Source organism: Musca domestica, unplaced genomic scaffold (genome assembly GCF_030504385.1).
Source record: "Musca domestica strain aabys unplaced genomic scaffold, Musca_domestica.polishedcontigs.V.1.1 7, whole genome shotgun sequence".
Lineage (NCBI taxonomy): Eukaryota > Metazoa > Arthropoda > Insecta > Diptera > Muscidae > Musca > Musca domestica.
This window is the reverse complement of record NW_026712383.1, coordinates 25,570,678-25,590,092: the sequence shown is the minus strand read 5'-3', so window position 1 is coordinate 25,590,092 and position 19,415 is coordinate 25,570,678. Positions and strand designations below refer to the sequence as shown.

The following is a 19,415-nucleotide window of genomic DNA, read 5'->3' as shown; positions in this document are numbered from 1 at the left end:
GTGTGTGTGAGCCTGATTGCAGCCTTATAATGCCTTGAATGGGACATTTAGTTCGTCCTTTCATTATTTTAACTCTTTGGTTGCTGTTGTTATTGCTTCAGCTGATATGGCTGGCGGGCATTATTGTTACTGAGTAAGTGTGCAACAAATAATCATTTTTAATATAAATACTCTCAGATGCATGCATACCCACACACAGATACATTTAATCATGTTTGATGTGGATACCCACACAAACACACACAGATGGGCAAACACATGGCAAAAAGAAATAATTATGTTTTCAATTCATAACACTCGACACTCGAGGAAAAACATTTTGGAGGCATATTTAAGGATCCAATATCGACAATAAACCAGGATTTTTTAAAAAAAAAATTTTGAAGTACCCATTATCGACAATAAACGTGGATTTTTTGAAGATTTTTAAAAGGACCTATTACCCACAAAAAACGTTAATATTTAAAAGACTTTTATAAGGACCCATTAACCACAATAAACGTGGATTTTTTAAAGATTTTTAAAAGGACCCAAAAAGGCCATCAAATGTGGAATTTTAAAAGATTTTTAAAAGGACCCAATATCGACAATAAACGTGGATTTTTTAAAGATTTTTTAAAGGACCCAATATCGACAATAAACGTGGATTTTTTAAAGATTTTTTAAAGGACCCAATATCGACAATAAACGTGGATTTTTTAAAGATTTTTTAAAGGACCCAATATCGACAATAAACGTGGATTTTTTAAAGATTTTTTAAAGGACCCAATATCGACAATAAACGTGGATTTTTTAAAGATTTTTTAAAGGACCCAATATCGACAATAAACGTGGATTTTTTAAAGATTTTTTAAAGGACCCAATATCGACAATAAACGTGGATTTTTTAAAGGACCCAATATCGACAATAAACGTGGATTTTTTAAAGATTTTTTAAAGGACCCAACATCGACAATAAACGTGGATTTTTTTAAGATTCTTAAAAGTACCCATTGTCGATAATAACTACGGATTATTTAAAGATTTTTAAAAGGACCCAAAAAGGCCATCAAACGTGGATTTTTTAAAGATCCTTAAAAGGAGCCAATATCGGCAAAAAACGTGGAGTTTTAAAAGGACCCAATATCGACAATAGACGTGGATTTTTTAAAGATCTTTAAAGGACCCAGTATCGGCAAAAAAACCGTGGATTTTTTAAAGGACCCAATATCGACAATAAACGTGGATTTTTAAAAGGACCCAATATCGACAATAAACGTGGTTTTTAAGATTTTAAAAGGACCAAATATCGACAACAAACGTGGTTTTTTTAGGATTTTTAAAAGAACCCATTATCAACAATAAACGTGGATTTTTTTAAGATTTTTAAAAGGACCCTATAACGACAATAAACGAGGCTTTTTTTTAAAGATTTTTAAAAGGAGCCAAAAATGTCATCAAACTTGGATATTTAAAGATTTTTTAAAGGACCCAATATCGACAATAAACGTAGATTTTTAAAAGGACCCAAAAAGGTCATCAATCGTGGATATTTAAAGATTTTTAAAAAGGACCCGTTATTGACAATAAACGTGGATTGTTTAAAGATTTTGAAAAGGTCCAAAAAAGGCAATCAAACGTGGATTTTTTAAAGATTTTTAAAAGGACCCAAAAAGGCCATCAAACGTGGATTTTTTAGAGATTTTTAAAAGGACCCTATAACGACATTAAACTATAACGACATTAAACGTGGATTTTTAAAGATTTTTAAAAGGACCCAAAAAGGCCATCAAACGTGGATTTCTTAAAGATTTTTAAAAGGACCCAAAAAGGCCATCAAACGTGGATTTTTTAATGAGGTTTAAAAGGACCCTATAACGACATTAAACGTGGATTTCTTAAAGATTTTTAAAAGGACCCAAAAAGGCCATTAAACTTTGATTTTTTAAAGATTTTTAAAAGGACCCAAAAAAGGCCATCAAACGTGGATTTTTTTAACGATTTTTAAAGAAGGCCATCAAACGTGGATTTTGGACCCATTGTGGACCCATTATCGACAATAAACGTGGATTTTTTAAATATTTTTAAAAGGACCCATTATCGACAATACCATTATAGACCCATTATCGACAATATTTTTAAAAGGACCCATTATCGACAATAAACGTGGATTTTTTAAATATTTTTAAAAGGACCCAAAAAGGCCATCAAACGTGGATTTTTTAAAGATTTTTAAAAGGACCCATTATCGACAATAAACGTGGATTTTTTAAAGATTTTTAAAAGGACCCATTATCGACAATAAACGTGGATTTTTCAAAGATTTTTTAAAGGACCCAATATTGGCAATAAACGTGGATTTTTAAAAGATTTAAAAGGACACAATATTGGCAATAAACGTGTATTTTTGAAAGATTTTTAAAAGGACCCAATATCGACAATAAACGTGGATTTTTCAAAGATTTTTAAAAGGACCCAATATCGACAATAAAGGTGGATTTTTCAAACATTTTTAAAAGGAGCCAAAAAGGCCATCAAACGTGGATTTTTTAAAGATTTTTAAAAAGAGCCAAAAAGGCCGTCAAACGCGGATTTTTTAAAGATTTTTAAAAGGAGCCAAAAAGGCCATGAAACGTGGATTTTTTAAAGATTTTTAAGAGAACCCAAAAAGGCCATCAAACGTGGATTTTATAAAAATGTTTAAAAGGACCCAAAAAGGCCATCAAACGTGGATTTTTTAAAGATTTTTTAAAGGACGCACAATCGTCAATAAATGTTGATTTTTTAAAGATTTTTAAAAGGCCATCACACGTGGACAGTAGTGTGCTTATGGGGATGTTGGGAATTCACCACGATTTATCACGGCAAATTCTATTGGGGATGTTGATTTGGGTAAATTCACCACGGTGAATTTTAATGGGGATGTTGTCTTGGGAATTGTACCACGGCAAATTCTATTGGGGATGTTGATTGGGGGAAATTCAGCACGGTGAAATATATTGGGGATGTTGTCTTTTGAAATGTACCACGGTGAAATATATTGGGGATGTTGTCTTTTGAAATGTACCACGGTGAATTATATTGGGGATGTTGTCGTTTGAATTGTACCACGGCAAATTATATTGGGGATGTTGTCTTTTGAATTGTACCACGTCAAATTTTATTGGGGCTGTTGGCGTTGGTGTTGCTAGTTTTAATATGAACTACTAGATGGCGCTAAGTTTAGCGCAGACACAATCCAAAACTGTGTATGGGATGGTGAAATTTCAAGTTTTAATATTCACCACTAGCAGAGACACCCTCCGAAAAAAAAAAAATGTATTATGATCATATCGAGTGGGACTAAAGAGATTCACCATGTGAGAAGTGAATATAAGTAAGAGGTAAGTATCGAAGAAAATCATTTTATCTAGATGGCTCTCAGAATGCTTTTATATAGTCAACATGTTGATTACTGCAGTCAAATGTGCTTATTAATTTATTTGAAAACATATATTTCAAGAAATCGACTTCAATAAATGTGATATATTATAGAAGAGTTTCAATTGACAAATATGCTGCAATTATTGATATTTCAGGGGTTTTAAGAAAAACGATAACGAAGTCGAGTGGGTTGAACACGAAAATCAGCATGTTGGCTATGCAAAACATGATGAGATAAAAAGACAAAACTAACTTTTCGTTGTACTTGTTTTAATTTGTCTATAATTTTAGCGACTCAAAAATGTTCAGTTATTCCCATCGAAACGATATAGGCGACATCTAACGGTGAGTTCCATCCATACTATCCATAAATTATGTTGTAGCATAGACACACTCCAAAACTATTGAAATATGATCATATCGAATGGGGCTAGAGAGATCCACCATATGAGAAGTGAATATAGCAGAGACAAATTTGGTTAGTATCATAGTCAACAAGAAGATGTGTGTTCTATTATTTTGTCCAGATGGCTCTCCAGTCATTTCCCTCGAAACGATATAGGCGACATCTAACCACCAATTAATGTTGTAGCATATACACACTAAAAAAATGCTGCTGTAGCCAATCAAAGCAAATTCTTCTTGTGTGGACAGGCATTTTGATACATTATATCGATCGCTTTTTGATAGTTTTGTCGATGAAGAATTTGTTTACATTATGTAGCAATTTGAGAGAATTGAAACTGAAAGAGTTTCATGACAAACCCTGCATCAATTCGGTATTGAAGATTGAAGGGATTTGAAGAAGGAAACACCATTGTTTACATTAACTAACAATTGGATTTCTGTGAAATGGATATGAGAATTTGGGGGGAAGCGTTGTTGCAGAGTTTCATGACAAATTCTGCTTCAATCACAGAATTTCTATTTGTTTACAAAATGTAGTCAATAATGTATTGATTGGATTGGAAGAAATTTCAGTACTCAACAAGTCACAGATTAATAAGCATCGTTTCTTAATATTCTTAAAAAAGTTTTTATAATGTCTCAAAAAATTTGTTGGTCATGCAGCCTTTATTACAAGGAAAAAAATGAATTTGTGAAACATATGAAAAAGCATTGTATGTTTTGTGATGTTTTATGTGAAAGTGTAAACGATTTAGAATTGCACTTAGAGAACCATCATGGAGATGAGCATGTAATGAAACAAAATCGAGATCAACAACAAGAAAAACTAAAGCAGCAGCATGAAAATAAATCAGCTGTGAAGGTGGAAAAGTTTTGTGGTGATTGTGATAAAATTGTGAATAATATACGATCACACGTTCGTAGCGAAGAACATCGATCCACCGTGAGAAAAAATCTGGATTCTGACATAAAAATTGTTAAAAGTGCATTTAACAAAAATATACTCAGCTATGAGATACAAAACAATAAAGACATTTTGTACCCGATCGATTTTCTTAATGCTTCAAAAGAATTAATAATTAAAACCTTGAAAAATGAGTTAAACGGTAAAACGCTCATAAAATTTAATATGGAACTCCAAGGACTGTATGTGAAACCAAACAATGAAAAAGATGGACCTTCAACTTCCAAAGAGTTAACTATTGAAAATATATTTAATCATATTTCAAAAACAACGCTATTAACCCTGGGAGATGATTTGGAAGAGGTCGTTTTCAACCACTGTGTGGAAATTATAGCTAAATCAGAAGAGTTCCAAGAAAGAGGCTCTAATTGGGCCCTGGAGAAACTTTTAAAACTTGACATAAATGTGTTGAGAGCCAACTTAACACGTGGCTCACATTATATTCCAACTCCGAAATCATTAAGCAACAAGAAGGGTGCGTGCCTTAACATCAAAAACTATGATGACTTTTGTTTTAAGTGGTGTATGGTTGTTGCATTGGGGGAAACTGCATATGGAGATCCGAGTATAACCTCTTCATATAACGTAGACATACACCAAGATGTCATTATTCTGCAGTCTGGAATATCGCTAAATTTCGAACAATTAAATTTCCCATTGGGTCTTAAATATATAAAAAAATTTGAAATGAACAACCCAGAGATTAGCGTAAATGTTTTCGGTTATGAAAACAAGTCGGTCGTTGGTCCATATTACTTAACAAAGGAGACGAAAAGCAATCACATTAATTTAATATTGCTGCACAACGAAGAAAATTTCCATTACATTTTGGTTATGGATATGTCTTGGTAATTATAAACAAAACTTATCAATCAAAACCATATCATAATAATCATGTATTTGTTCTTTTTTTTTCAGTCTTATGCGGTCTCAATTCACAAGTCATAAGGAGAAAGGTTACTTTTGTTTTGGATGCCTGCAATGTTTCCACGATGAAAATAAATGTATGACTCACAAAAAGCAGTGTGGAAAAGTAGTCTGTGCCCTGCCGAACAAAAAAGAAGCCGTACTAAAGTTCGTCAATCACAAGAAAAAGGATAAGGTGCCTTTCGTTATTTATGCTGACTCCGAAAGTGTACTGGAAGACGTGCAGGAAGATGAGAACAATGGGGCGAGTAAAAAAACGGAAAAGGTAAAGAAGCATATTCCATGTGCTTTTAGTTATTTTATTAAATGTAGTTTTAATGAAAATTTAAATAAGTTATTTATATATAGTGGTCCCGACGCAGCAAATGTTTTTCTGAAAGAACTAATTCAGGATTGTAAATTTTTGTATGATAGTTACCTAACCAAAACGAAACCTATGAATACTCTAACCCCCGAAGAAGAGACAGCCTTTCTTAGGGATATCAATTGTCGTATATGTGGCGACATTTTAGGTAACGATAGGGTGAAAGATCATTGTCACTTAACGGGGCAATATCGAGGTGCGGTACATAACCATTGCAATCTGCAATATCATCTACCTAAATTTATTCCAATATATTTCCACAATTTTTCTTCGTACGACTGTCACCTCTTCTTTAAAGAGTTAGTTGAATTTGGAGGTGAAATAAGAGTCATACCTCAAAACAAAGAAAAATATATTTCAATGTCTTATTTCATTAATATGGATAACGAGTCAACCGACTCTAGTTCTTTAAAAAGTACAGTTGTTGTAGGAGAAGAAGAAGATTCGAGTGAGGAAGATGATGAGGAATTCCAGCAAGAAGAGGAAAGTGAGGGCAAAAAAGAGAAGAAAAAGAAAATGAATAGATTAGAGCATCGTTTCTTAGATAGTTTTCGATTTATGCCTACTAGTTTGGATAAATTAGCAAGGAATTTATCTCGAGATTCTTTTGTTGCTGTCAGATCTCATTTTCCTGATGATGAATCATTTGAACTTATGACTAGGAAAGGAGTATTTCCCTACGAATATATGTCATCATTTGAAAAATTGAAGGAGAAACAACTTCCCCCTATAGACCAATTTTATAATAAGTTGACCGATACTGAATGCTCGTCAGACGATTATAGGCATGCAACAAATGTTTGGTCACATTTTCGATGTCAAACTATGCAAGACTACATGGATTTGTACTTAAAAGCTGATGTCTTGCTTTTAGCAGACGTATTTGAAAATTTCAGGAGCTTATGTATGCGAATTCACGAACTGGACCCTTGTCAATATCTCACAGCACCATCTCTATCTTGGGATGCAATGCTACTATGTACTAAAGTCGAACTTGAGCTACTCAGAGATATAGACATGTACAATTTCTGCAAAAATGGTATTCGGGGAGGGCTTACCCAGTGCTCAAACAGACACTCGGTAGCAAATAATGAAGATGCTCCCAATTATAATAGTGCCAAACCAGAGGTAAATATCTATTATTTGGATGTAAATAATTTATATGGTACAGTTATGACTGAGTGTCTCCCTGAAAAAGATTTTAGATGGGTGGAGGGTTATGAAATGGAGAAATTCAATGATCCAGCTGTAATATTATCTATTCCTGACAACGCTCCTACTGGTTTTATTTTAGAGGTTGATATTGAATATCCACCGCACCTTCACGACAAACATAACGATTTACCTTTTTTGGCGGAGAAAAAGTGTGTTGAAGGCTCAAAAACTGAAAAACTGATTGCAGATTTTACTGACAAAACATCATACACCATACACTACAAATTACTTAAGCAATCTCTGAAACATGGACTAATTCTTAAGAAAGTCCATAGAGTTTTGGCTTTCACACAAAGCGCTTGGTTAGCTCCTTACATACTGAAGAATAATGAACATAGGGAAAAGGCTGAAAATGCCTTTGAAAAAGATTTTTTTAAATTATTGAATAACTCTTCATTCGGTAAGACAATGGAGAATATCGACAAAAGAAAAACTGTGAAAATTGTGACAATGTGGGTAGATGAGGCAAACCAAAGAAGAAGGAATGTTGCTAGTAAATTAATCTCGAAGCCAAATTTTCACAGCCTTTCGATATTCTCCGAAAATATGGTTGCTATTCAAATTAGGAATGTCAGAGTAAAATATGATAGACCATTGTACTTAGGGTTCTGCATATTAGATTTATCAAAGTGGGTGATGTATGATTTTCTGTATGATTTTCTAAAAGTGAAATTTGGTGAGGATTTTATTCTAAATTATATGGATACAGATTCGTTCATATTAACATTTTACGGACGGAATTTGTATTCCGAATTATCTTTAGATGAAATATTGGCTAGATTTGACACCTCAGGGTTTTCAAAAGAAAATAAATATAAACTTCCTCTAATTAATAAGAAAAAACTTGGCATGATGAAAGATGAGAATGACGGAAAAACAATGGTTGAATTTGTAGGCCTTCGTCCTAAAATGTATGCCATCAATGTAGTTGATAGCGAAGAATTAAAAAAATCTAAGGGAGTTAAAAAGTCGGTCCTAAAAAAGTATACTATAGATAAATATCGAGAATGTCTTTATAACAAAAAGGTTTTTTACGGTACCATGTTTTCGTTTAGGTCAAGGCAGCATACAATATATACAGACAAAATTACTAAAATATCGCTAAGCCATCAAGATGATAAACGATTTATTCTAGAGGATGGTATTCACACCTATGCTTGGGGCCACTATAGATTAAATAACCTTCATGAAACAAATGTAAATAACTCAAATGAATCTGTCTCAATGGACTTGGATTAAAATATAAATTTAATTATGATTTAAGTTTCAATATACAGATAAAAGAGCATAGTAATAATATTAATTTAATTGTCTTTATTCACTACAAATGTCATCATATTAATATTTTCTCGCAACACAAAATGTTTAATTTTTAAGTAAATATAAGTGTATTATATTTTAACTAGTCTTTAACTATTCTTATTATAAAATAAAACAAAATATTTTTGTTTATAAATTTATGTAAATTGCGTTTTATTGAAATATTCTTGCAAAGGTGAGTATAAAATAGATTATACTACTTTTCGTACAATTCCTGTTAATGGAACGTACTCGACCAGACGATCATGTATAATTAAACAGTACGCAGAAGTGTTTTGTGGAATTGGTTTATTGGTTTCAAATTGGATTTTTAAATCGATTGGTCCATTCTTAACAGCTTCGTTTTGATTGCTAATGTCAATAACGGCGATGGGCTTGTCTTTAAAACTTGCATATGTAAGAAGTGGTTGTGGCTCCCTCATGTAATATGATTGTTGAAACTTTGTATACATGTCATATAGTACTGCATAGCCATTTTCTTCGAACTTTACATTCAAATCATCGTAAGGATAGGTTTCAGAGTTCAAGTGAACTTTGATGTTTTTAAGTTCGCAATGTTCCAGCTTGTTGTCTTTTTCAAATATCAAAGCAACATATCGTGGTCTTTCATGATTGACAGACAATTTAACACTCCAACTGTGTTGTCTTCCACCAGCAAAAGTTGGATTAAAGTAGCAGTCCCAGCTGCGGAATGCTAAAGGCAACGCTTTTCCATCCTTAATAGTTTTCAAGAAGCTGATTTTTCTATAGTCTGATAATTGAATGTGTTGTACTTTCCATACAACATTTGTTATGGTGAGTTTAATTTCCTCCGTATCCATGGTTGAATAACACACATTTTTATCGTTGGCACTACGCAAAAGAATCAAGTCATGCTTGCTGTTGCAAATTACTTTATCAAAGTCCTCTGCGAACCCTAGTAGACGGTTTAAGGGTACACAAAAATTAAAGTATCCTACTGATAAATCATTATCAGCTTTCCATCCCGCTTTGCTCATAACCTTACTTTCGGATTCGCTTAGAGAAATCCAATTTTTAATTTCTGTAGTTATTCCTAGATAACGAGTACGATCAATTTCAACACCATTTAGTTCATAGCGAATTTCATCAAACATGTATCCCACACAATTATTTCTCAGTCTTGCATTTTGCGATACTTCTCCCTTGCTATTTTTCAAATTTCCTTCAATGAATAGATAACTCTCCGATGGAAGTATGTAAAGATCCTGATTTTGTATACTTATCCGAATTTCATCATTATTTTTAAATGATTGAATATATGGAACATAGCTGTGGTAGTCTCTCTTTACAATATTCTCATCCGAGAATGGACGCTCATTAATGTTAAGTATTTCAGACATTTGGTTTGACTTTAAGCTTAATAAGTTTTAAAAACTCTTTATTTTCCTTTGAAATTGTAGGTCTTGTCGGTTTGACAACTTTGTGTTGAATGTGTCTTGGTATTTGTTTATGATTGTATTTATTGTAGATAATCATGATTGCATTGGTCTTATATGAATACGTAGCGTGATTTCTTCCTCTCTAAAATTTATAAAGCGACCTTCTTGATCTACTATCTTTATCTCCAGACGACCGATTTCTTTGACGTTCACTGGTAAATAAATGAGATTCATTGGTCCTCTCTACCAATTTATATCCCGGAGGAACATTAAGAGCAAATTCATGTAGAATATGCGTTGGCGACCCATTCATGAATGATCCAGTTACAATATTGCAGTGTATTTGTATGGCATTAACCTTTAAAATGTCGACTTGAAGGTTTGAAGTATGTTTTTTCCCAGATTCTAAGATTTTTTCGGTAAAACCAAAAAGCTTGCCTATAGATTTTTCTTTATCAAAGTAAATAGGATCATGAGAAGACATGATTTCTACTTTTAGCGTATTATTATTCGCCTTAATTTCAATGGATCTATTCTCGTGGATAGTTTTATATTCCGTTTCCAAGTAATTCGCAATATCTTGCAATTCATAGGATCCTATAGGTATTTTTATAATATTGTCTCCAATGTGAAAGAGATTGTTATCATTATCCACATTGGGTATTGAATTGTATGATTGGAAATCTATTAGGCAACACTCATAACTACTATTTCCCAATTCAATTGGGGGTAAATATGTTGAATGTAGAATTGGAGATTTACCGGACACAGTAAACGTTCTTGACATTGCAAAATTCTTTGTCGTAATAATTGAAACACAAAATATGCATACGTATATATGGGTTTTTATTTATTTAAATATATGCTTGTATATTGTATATCTACATATTAAGATTATATGATATGATTCTTATCTATCCATGAATTATGTTTGTCTGAGAATCCCAGCCACTTAACCAAGACTTTATTACCTTTTGTTTTTAAAATTTTCTCAACTAAATACGTGTTGGGATATTTTGTGGGTAAAAGTTCTTCTTTGTAGAAACATCCTTGGATGGGATTTCCTTCATAGTCTTCTAATAAATAAGTAGCGGGGTTTGTTATTCTTATTGTTCTTATCTTGAATATTTCCGTAGTCCAATTTGGCGTGTATCCCTTTTCAAATTGATGTTTATATTTGCTAATGCGTACATGATCACCCACACGAAAGTTTTGTCTCCTAAAAATTTTTAAGTGGTTATAAGCAGATTGCAACAATGCCTTCTCATTCGATGAATTTACTTGAATAGGGGCCATTTTTATTGTTCGATGAGGTGTTTTATTGTATTGTTTAACCAATTCTCTATAAACGTCAATCCATAGATAATTCCCATTATAACTGAACTCCTTCCACATTAGCGACTTCAAAGTTCTATTAAAACGCTCAACAATTGAGGCCTTCAATACACTATATGTGGAGTAGTGGTTTATGGAATATTTCTGCATTAGTTTTTTAAAATCTGTGTTGAAAAATTCTTTTCCATCATCGGTTTGCAAATTTTTTGGAATTCTTCCTCTTTGTAAGATTTTTTCAAAAGCCATAGAAACATCCGTTGCCGTTTTTGTTTTAAGGGCTTCACACCATGCGAATTTCGAAAATGTATCGATGACAGTTAACAAAAATCGGAACCCCTTGTTTGCTTTTGAGTAACTGCCCATTTCAACTAAATCTGCTTGCCAGAGATCATCAATACCCTTTGTAATAACCCTTCGTCTAGGAAAGTTTTTTCGTGCTTGATGATGAAGTTCATTTACCAAACCCCGCTTTTCCATTGTTTTATTCGGTATGATATATTAAAGCTGGTGAGTTGAATGGAGCTTGCGATAAGGCTTTAAATATTTCGTTTTGTGAACGTTTGAGTTGTGATATTTCTTCTCTTAGGAAGGTGCACTCTTGAATGAATTTTTTCTTTAAAATTTCTTGAATGTGCTTGATTTGCGTATGTACGTATGCTTGGTTGACCGCATCCGCTCCTTCTGCTGGAGATGCAACATTCCTAATCTTTTTATTTTGCACGTTAAGGTTGTTATCTTCATCAATATTGACTCCCAATAATCTCGAAACATTTTCTCTCACTGCTATTGATTGATTTTTTTGATTGTAATGATGTCCAAACTTGTCAACAGTCATATGTTGTATGCTCCTTGAGAGTATTATTTAATATATTATATTTCCTTCTCGCAGTTCCTCGATAATAGAAACAATTTCATTAGTATGGTTATTGTTTCCGGCTTGTTGTGATGCCAACAACAGCTTTAATCGTTCTATCAATTCGTTGGGATCGTCCCAGTATATATAGTTGGGTTTACCAGGATTTATTGTCAGTAAGCCTTTGCCGCTGTGAGTATCCTCTATTATATTTTTTATTATTTTCTTATATTTTTGTCCCCTGTTGGACTTTGTTCGTCCATTAGATTCATAGTTTATTTTATGCGCATTTGTGTCTAATAATATTGTTTTGTAAATATCGAGTTCTGTATGATCATAGTTCTTGGGGTCTTGATAAAACAACAGTTCAAACAAACCGGGTGTTAATGCCCAATTTTTATTTCCAATCATAATCTTTTCATTGCTTATTTTGAGTGGTTGGTCCCCAAATCTCCATTCTCCATTGTTATCTTTGTGTGGACCATAGACTACATCTAGTTTTTTAATTTTCTTCAAGAATGATAGATTCATAGGTTCCTCATTGTTGGAATAAAATTTGTCGTCGTCTTGTGATGTATTAAAGGAATCGAAATTTTGTGTGTAATCTACTTTATGCTTTAACCCCTCCAATGCATTGGAATCTAACTTAACATCTGGTTTATAATTCTTAAGGGGTGTACTTGTAATAATAGAATCTCTGTACATTTCCATTTTCTCTTTCTTAGGCATAATCATTTTGGAAGTATTTTCAGTTGAAAGCTTTAGTAGTTTGTTTATTGGCTCCGTTATTGGTTTGAAAGTATTTTTCAATTCTGTAGTTTTAGCTTCTTCACCCATTTTAATGCTTTGAAATTTCTTTTTCAAGACATTTCTGGACTTAACAAGCCGTTTCAGCATTTCCTCCTCCATGGCTGTAGGTGCACTAATATAAATTAACATTTGCAAATACTTTAAATAATATTAAGGTTGAATAAATATATGAAAGCCTTTTCTGTATCTTCCAGAGTGAATTTCGTCATCCTTGGAAATCGTTAGAAATCCATACTTTTCCTTCCAGCATTCATGACAAATTTTTTTGAAATCTTCAAAACTAATGTCACATCCGACGTGATCATTAAATATATGTCTTAAATTCAGATCATCTTGTTTAAACACGATTATAAAATTCGCATTATCACGCAATAAATGTTTTGGTATACGTGTGTATGTTTGACACAAATAAAACGAATCAACATTCTTATGTCGCCCCATACTGAAGTAATTTTTAATGTTGTTTTGTTTATCGCATGCAACATCATCAAAAATCATGATTGAGTTTGGCTTTATTTCGTCCGTTTGTATAACATCGTCATTGTTATTAAATGTATACAATCTCATCCCCTTTATAGTGGATATCAGTTTCTTTAGGTACTCATATTTTGTCTGATATAGCGATTTTGAGTAAATGTAAACATTTTCAAATTTTAATCCATTGGGGCTTTCTATCAAACTAAGCATCACATTAGTCTTTCCACAATTTGATGGTCCTACTATTAAGGCTCGTATAGAATCAGGCAGCAAAGTACTATGTCGAGGGGTCTTTCTTTGCATAAAATCCACATTTTTAACAATTATTTTAGCTTGTTGTTCCATTAATCTCATGATTTAAACTAATGAGTTTTAAGAAAACATTCATATTTATAATATAATCAAATATCAATATTTCTTTCGTTCAGCGTCCCGCTAAAAAGTATAAAATGATTGTTTACAACACGAAGCGATTTATTAGAAAGAAACACGTTCAAGGAGGAGGACTGGTAAATAAGTTGATTAACTCTTTACCCGTTGAACTTCATTTACCAGGATATCAATTTTGTGGACCTGGAACAAAGCTAGAAAAACGTATTCAAAGAGGAGATCAAGGTATTAATCCATTAGATGCAGCGTGTAGAGCACACGATATTGCCTATTCACAAAATAAAGATATTGAACAACGTCACATTGCTGATCGTGAACTAACTGAACGGGCTTGGGAGCGAGTAAAATCGAAAAATAGTAACATTGGAGAAAAAATTAGCGCATATCTTGTAACTAACATAATGAAGGCTAAGACAAAGCTAGGCATGGGTAATAAAAACCCCAAACAAATATTGGGTCAACAACTTTTTAAAAACGCTTTAAAAAAAGCTACAAGTTCCCTTAAAAGCAAAAAACCAACTGATATTGATGAAGCCATAAAAATAGCCAGACATGAAATACAAAAGACGTTTCGAGGAAAAAAATCAAAGGTCGCTATACCGCGAGTAATAAGCGTGCCCAAAAGAGGTGGATTTCTTCCTCTCATTCCCATTCTAACTGGATTAGGAGCATTGGGAGCCTTAGCATCGGGTAGTTCAGCAATTACCAATGCCGTTTTAAATGCAAAAAAAGCCAAACAAGAGTTGGATGAACAAACCAGACATAACAAAACAATAGAAGCTATAGCTATGGGTAAAGGTCTCTATCTCAAACCATATAAAAAGGGCTATGGAATTTATGTTGATGAAAATAAAACTCCAAAAAACTAATTAAGCAGCTACCCAAAGGTCCTCTAACCGATGTAAATATTAGTTTTTTTGGGAAAAAATATATACCTCACTTTAGAGGTGTTTATATGCGTGATAATCTACCTAAGAAACCACATCGAATTGAATGTGGTATCATAAATTTGGATGTTAGCAGTGGACCTGGCACGCATTGGGTGGCATATAATAAAATCAATAATAATATCGACTATTACGACAGTTTCGGTAATCTTCAACCCCCGATAGAAGTTTTACGGTATTTGGGACCAGCTATTACATACAATTATAAAAGAGATCAACGATTTCATACATACAATTGTGGACATCTTTGTTTAAAGTTTTTATTGGACATGAACAAAATTTTATAAATACTCCAACATCGATGATATCCCCTCCATTCAAATTCAACTTTCCTAAGAAGATGATTGAAATCAATAGATCGGATATTGCACTGGTTGATTTTCAATATTGCCATGGAAACCACAAGAGTATTTTCGTGAAGGAACTATCATATATGTGTGGTGCTTCTGTTGTTCCACATTATTTTTTGTTTCGTCCACCTTTTAATATAAAAGAACTTACTGGGGAAGCATGCAGAACAAATGCCTACACCAAGACACATGTGAATGGCTTAGATTGGACAGATGGAGAAAAAAATTATAATGATGTCGAGAAAGCTCTTACACCATTGAACAATTATCAATATATTTTTGTTGTTGGACAAGAAAAGAAAATCTTTTTACAGAAATATATTCATTCTACCATTATAAATTTAGAAAATAATATGAAACTTCGAGCTTGCCAAAATTATTTTACAAACTGTCCTATACATTTGGACACTAGATTTAAGTGTGCCGTAAATAATATATTTAAGATATTTGTATTCATTGAACAAAACTGGAAAGAACTTGGCTACATACTAGACGATGAAATTAATAAAGTTAATAAATAAAAACAAGCAACTGTATTATTTGCATAAAACTTTATTTAAAGCATTAAAGGTAATGAAAGTGAACAATAATAAGAAAATGGGTGAACATTTACTCGCTCCACGACCACAAACATCTACACCAATTTCAGAAGGTGTACAATTCCAATTTTTTGAAATAGTTGGGACATTAGTTGTTTCACGCCCTTCCAGTAATGGGCAACGATATGTCAACCTTGAATGCTCAGTAACAGGACAATCAGTTTGATCCCAACTATGAATGTTTACTTTACAAAAATAACATCTGGTAATATCTCCTACTCCAGTATAATAAAGTCCTACTGCAGCCATTGTCTTGGGATCTGGATAATTTAAAGGCCAGCGAGCAAAGGTTTTTAAGCGTTCGTCTTCCTTATTAAGAAGAGACATCTTCCTTTCTAAAGCTTCACTAATAAACTGAAATATTTCTCTGCACACATTAAAATGAAAACAGCTTGCAATTTTTAGTTTCAAACAAAATATTTATTTACTTTTCAGTTTATGTTAAATATGGTTGATAAAAATAATCTGGTTGATCCAAATGTTTTAATTCTAGTTTGTAAAGACTCTTTCCGCTTCCATCTTTCAACACAGTTTTCGTCACAGAATAACCCCCACCAGCTATTTCTTTTATGTATTCATCCGCCAGCGAGAGGAATCTTGACGGCAAATAGAGGATAGCATCATTAATTTTCAGCACAATTCTTTCCCCATATTTTGTATTTGTTCTAAAGGCGCCATGGATGTTGTATTCTTTGTTATCCTCCATTTCTTTCAAAGTTATTATTTTTTTATAACTGAAAGAATTGAATAAGTTTATTAAATCTGCGTTCGCCATAATATCACGTTCAATGTTTAATTTTATACTGTGAGCCTTACTTGAAATTGTCTTCTATATATAGGAATATTTAACGCGAATTTCACAATATTACAGAGTTACTAGAGTTTTTAATTTTGAGCATAGTTAAGCATGTTCTCATTCATGCTCCAATCTATCGTTGAAGCAGAATTTGTCATGAAACTCTGCAACAACGCTTCCCCCCAAATTCTCATATCCATTTCACAGAAATCCAATTGTTAGTTAATGTAAACAATGGTGTTTCCTTCTTCAAATCCCTTCAATCTTCAATACCGAATTGATGCAGGGTTTGTCATGAAACTCTTTCAGTTTCAATTCTCTCAAATTGCTACATAATGTAAACAAATTCTTCATCGACAAAACTATCAAAAAGCGATCGATATAATGTATCAAAATGCCTGTCCACACAAGAAGAATTTGCTTTGATTGGCTACAGCAGCATTTTTTTAGTGTGTATATGCTACAACATTAATTGGTGGTTAGATGTCGCCTATATCGTTTCGAGGGAAATGACTGGAGAGCCATCTGGACAAAATAATAGAACACACATCTTCTTGTTGACTATGATACTAACCAAATTTGTCTCTGCTATATTCACTTCTCATATGGTGGATCTCTCTAGCCCCATTCGATATGATCATATTTCAATAGTTTTGGAGTGTGTCTATGCTACAACATAATTTATGGATAGTATGGATGGAACTCACCGTTAGATGTCGCCTATATCGTTTCGATGGGAATAACTGAACATTTTTGAGTCGCTAAAATTATAGACAAATTAAAACAAGTACAACGAAAAGTTAGTTTTGTCTTTTTATCTCATCATGTTTTGCATAGCCAACATGCTGATTTTCGTGTTCAACCCACTCGACTTCGTTATCGTTTTTCTTAAAACCCCTGAAATATCAATAATTGCAGCATATTTGTCAATTGAAACTCTTCTATAATATATCACATTTATTGAAGTCGATTTCTTGAAATATATGTTTTCAAATAAATTAATAAGCACATTTGACTGCAGTAATCAACATGTTGACTATATAAAAGCATTCTGAGAGCCATCTAGATAAAATGATTTTCTTCGATACTTACCTCTTACTTATATTCACTTCTCACATGGTGAATCTCTTTAGTCCCACTCGATATGATCATAATACATTTTTTTTTTTCGGAGGGTGTCTCTGCTAGTGGTGAATATTAAAACTTGAAATTTCACCATCCCATACACAGTTTTGGATTGTGTCTGCGCTAAACTTAGCGCCATCTAGTAGTTCATATTAAAACTAGCAACACCAACGCCAACAGCCCCAATAAAATTTGACGTGGTACAATTCAAAAGACAACATCCCCAATATAATTTGCCGTGGTACAATTCAAACGACAACATCCCCAATATAATTCACCGTGGTACATTTCAAAAGACAACATCCCCAATATATTTCACCGTGGTACATTTCAAAAGACAACATCCCCAATATATTTCACCGTGCTGAATTTCCCCCAATCAACATCCCCAATAGAATTTGCCGTGGTACAATTCCCAAGACAACATCCCCATTAAAATTCACCGTGGTGAATTTACCCAAATCAACATCCCCAATAGAATTTGCCGTGATAAATCGTGGTGAATTCCCAACATCCCCATAAGCACACTACTGTGGACTTTTTAAAGATTTATAAAAGGACCCAAAAAGGCTATCAAACGTGGATTTTTTAAAGATTTTTAAAAGGACCCACAATCGGCAATAAATGTTGATTTTTTAAAGATTTTTAAAAGGCCATCACACGTGGACTTTTTAAAGATTTGTAAAAGGACCCAAAAAGGCCATCAAACGTGGATTTTTAATTATTTTTTAAAGGACCCATTATCGACAATAAATGTGGATTTTTTTAAGATTTTTAAAAGGGCCATCAAACATGGATTTTTTAAAGGACCCAAAAAGGTCATCAAACGTGAATTTTTAAAAGGATCCAATATCGACAACAAACGTGGATTTTTGAAAGATTTTTTAAAGGACCCATTATCGACAATAAACGTTGATTTTTTAAAGATTTTTAAAAAGACCCAAAAAGGCCATCAGATGTGGATTTTTTAAAGATTTTTAAAAGGACCCAAAAAGGCCAGCAAACGTGGATTTTTTAAAGGACCCATTATCGACAATAAATGTGGATTTTTTTTAAGATTTTTAAAAGGGCCATCAAACATGGATTTTTTAAAGGACCCAAAAAGACCATCAAACGTGGATTTTTGAAAGATTTTTAAAAGGACCCAAAAAGCAATCAAACGTGAATTTTTAAAAGGATCCAATATCGACAACAAACTTGGATTTTTTAAATATTTTTTAATGGGTCCTATATCGGTATTGAACGTGGATTTTTTAAAGATTTTTAGTGGGCCCTGTATCGCTATTGAACGCGGATTTTTTAAAGATTTTTTAATGGGCCCTATATCGGTATTGAACGTGGATTTTTTAAAGATTTTTTAATGGGCCCTATATCGGTATTGAACGTGGATTTTTAAAGATTTTTAAAAGGACCCATTATCGACAATAAATTTAATTTTTAAGAAATTTTTTTAAATTTCCTCGAGTGTTTCATGGCTGTTTACCTCAAATATTAATTTTTATCATCGAACAGGGATACATTTGTATCACTCGCACATTCGCACACACACATACATATCTACATTTGAGATTTCAATGCTGCAACACATTTGCAATGACCACACACACAGCCATTCACATAACAGAAGATTACTTTGAAAACGAATCTTCTTCATCATTTTGAAACAAAAGTATCAATTTCAACATTCATGCATTAATTCATTGATTCATTCATTCTTTACTTCATTTCACTTT

General features: G+C 32.9%; 1 protein-coding gene across 1 annotated transcript in view; it reads left to right on the top strand.

The window, feature by feature from the left end:
* The first annotated feature begins 4,479 nt into the window (after positions 1-4,479).
* LOC131806273 (uncharacterized) overlaps positions 4,480-19,415 on the top strand; it is a 33,632-nt gene continuing 18,696 nt past the window's right edge. The window contains exons 1-3 of the mRNA XM_059130244.1: positions 4,480-5,622; positions 5,693-7,913; positions 13,904-14,206. Of these exons, the coding sequence (XP_058986227.1) occupies positions 4,511-5,622; positions 5,693-7,913; positions 13,904-14,206 (3,636 nt within the window). The 5' untranslated portion in view covers positions 4,480-4,510. The remainder of the gene's footprint in view (positions 5,623-5,692; positions 7,914-13,903; positions 14,207-19,415) is intronic.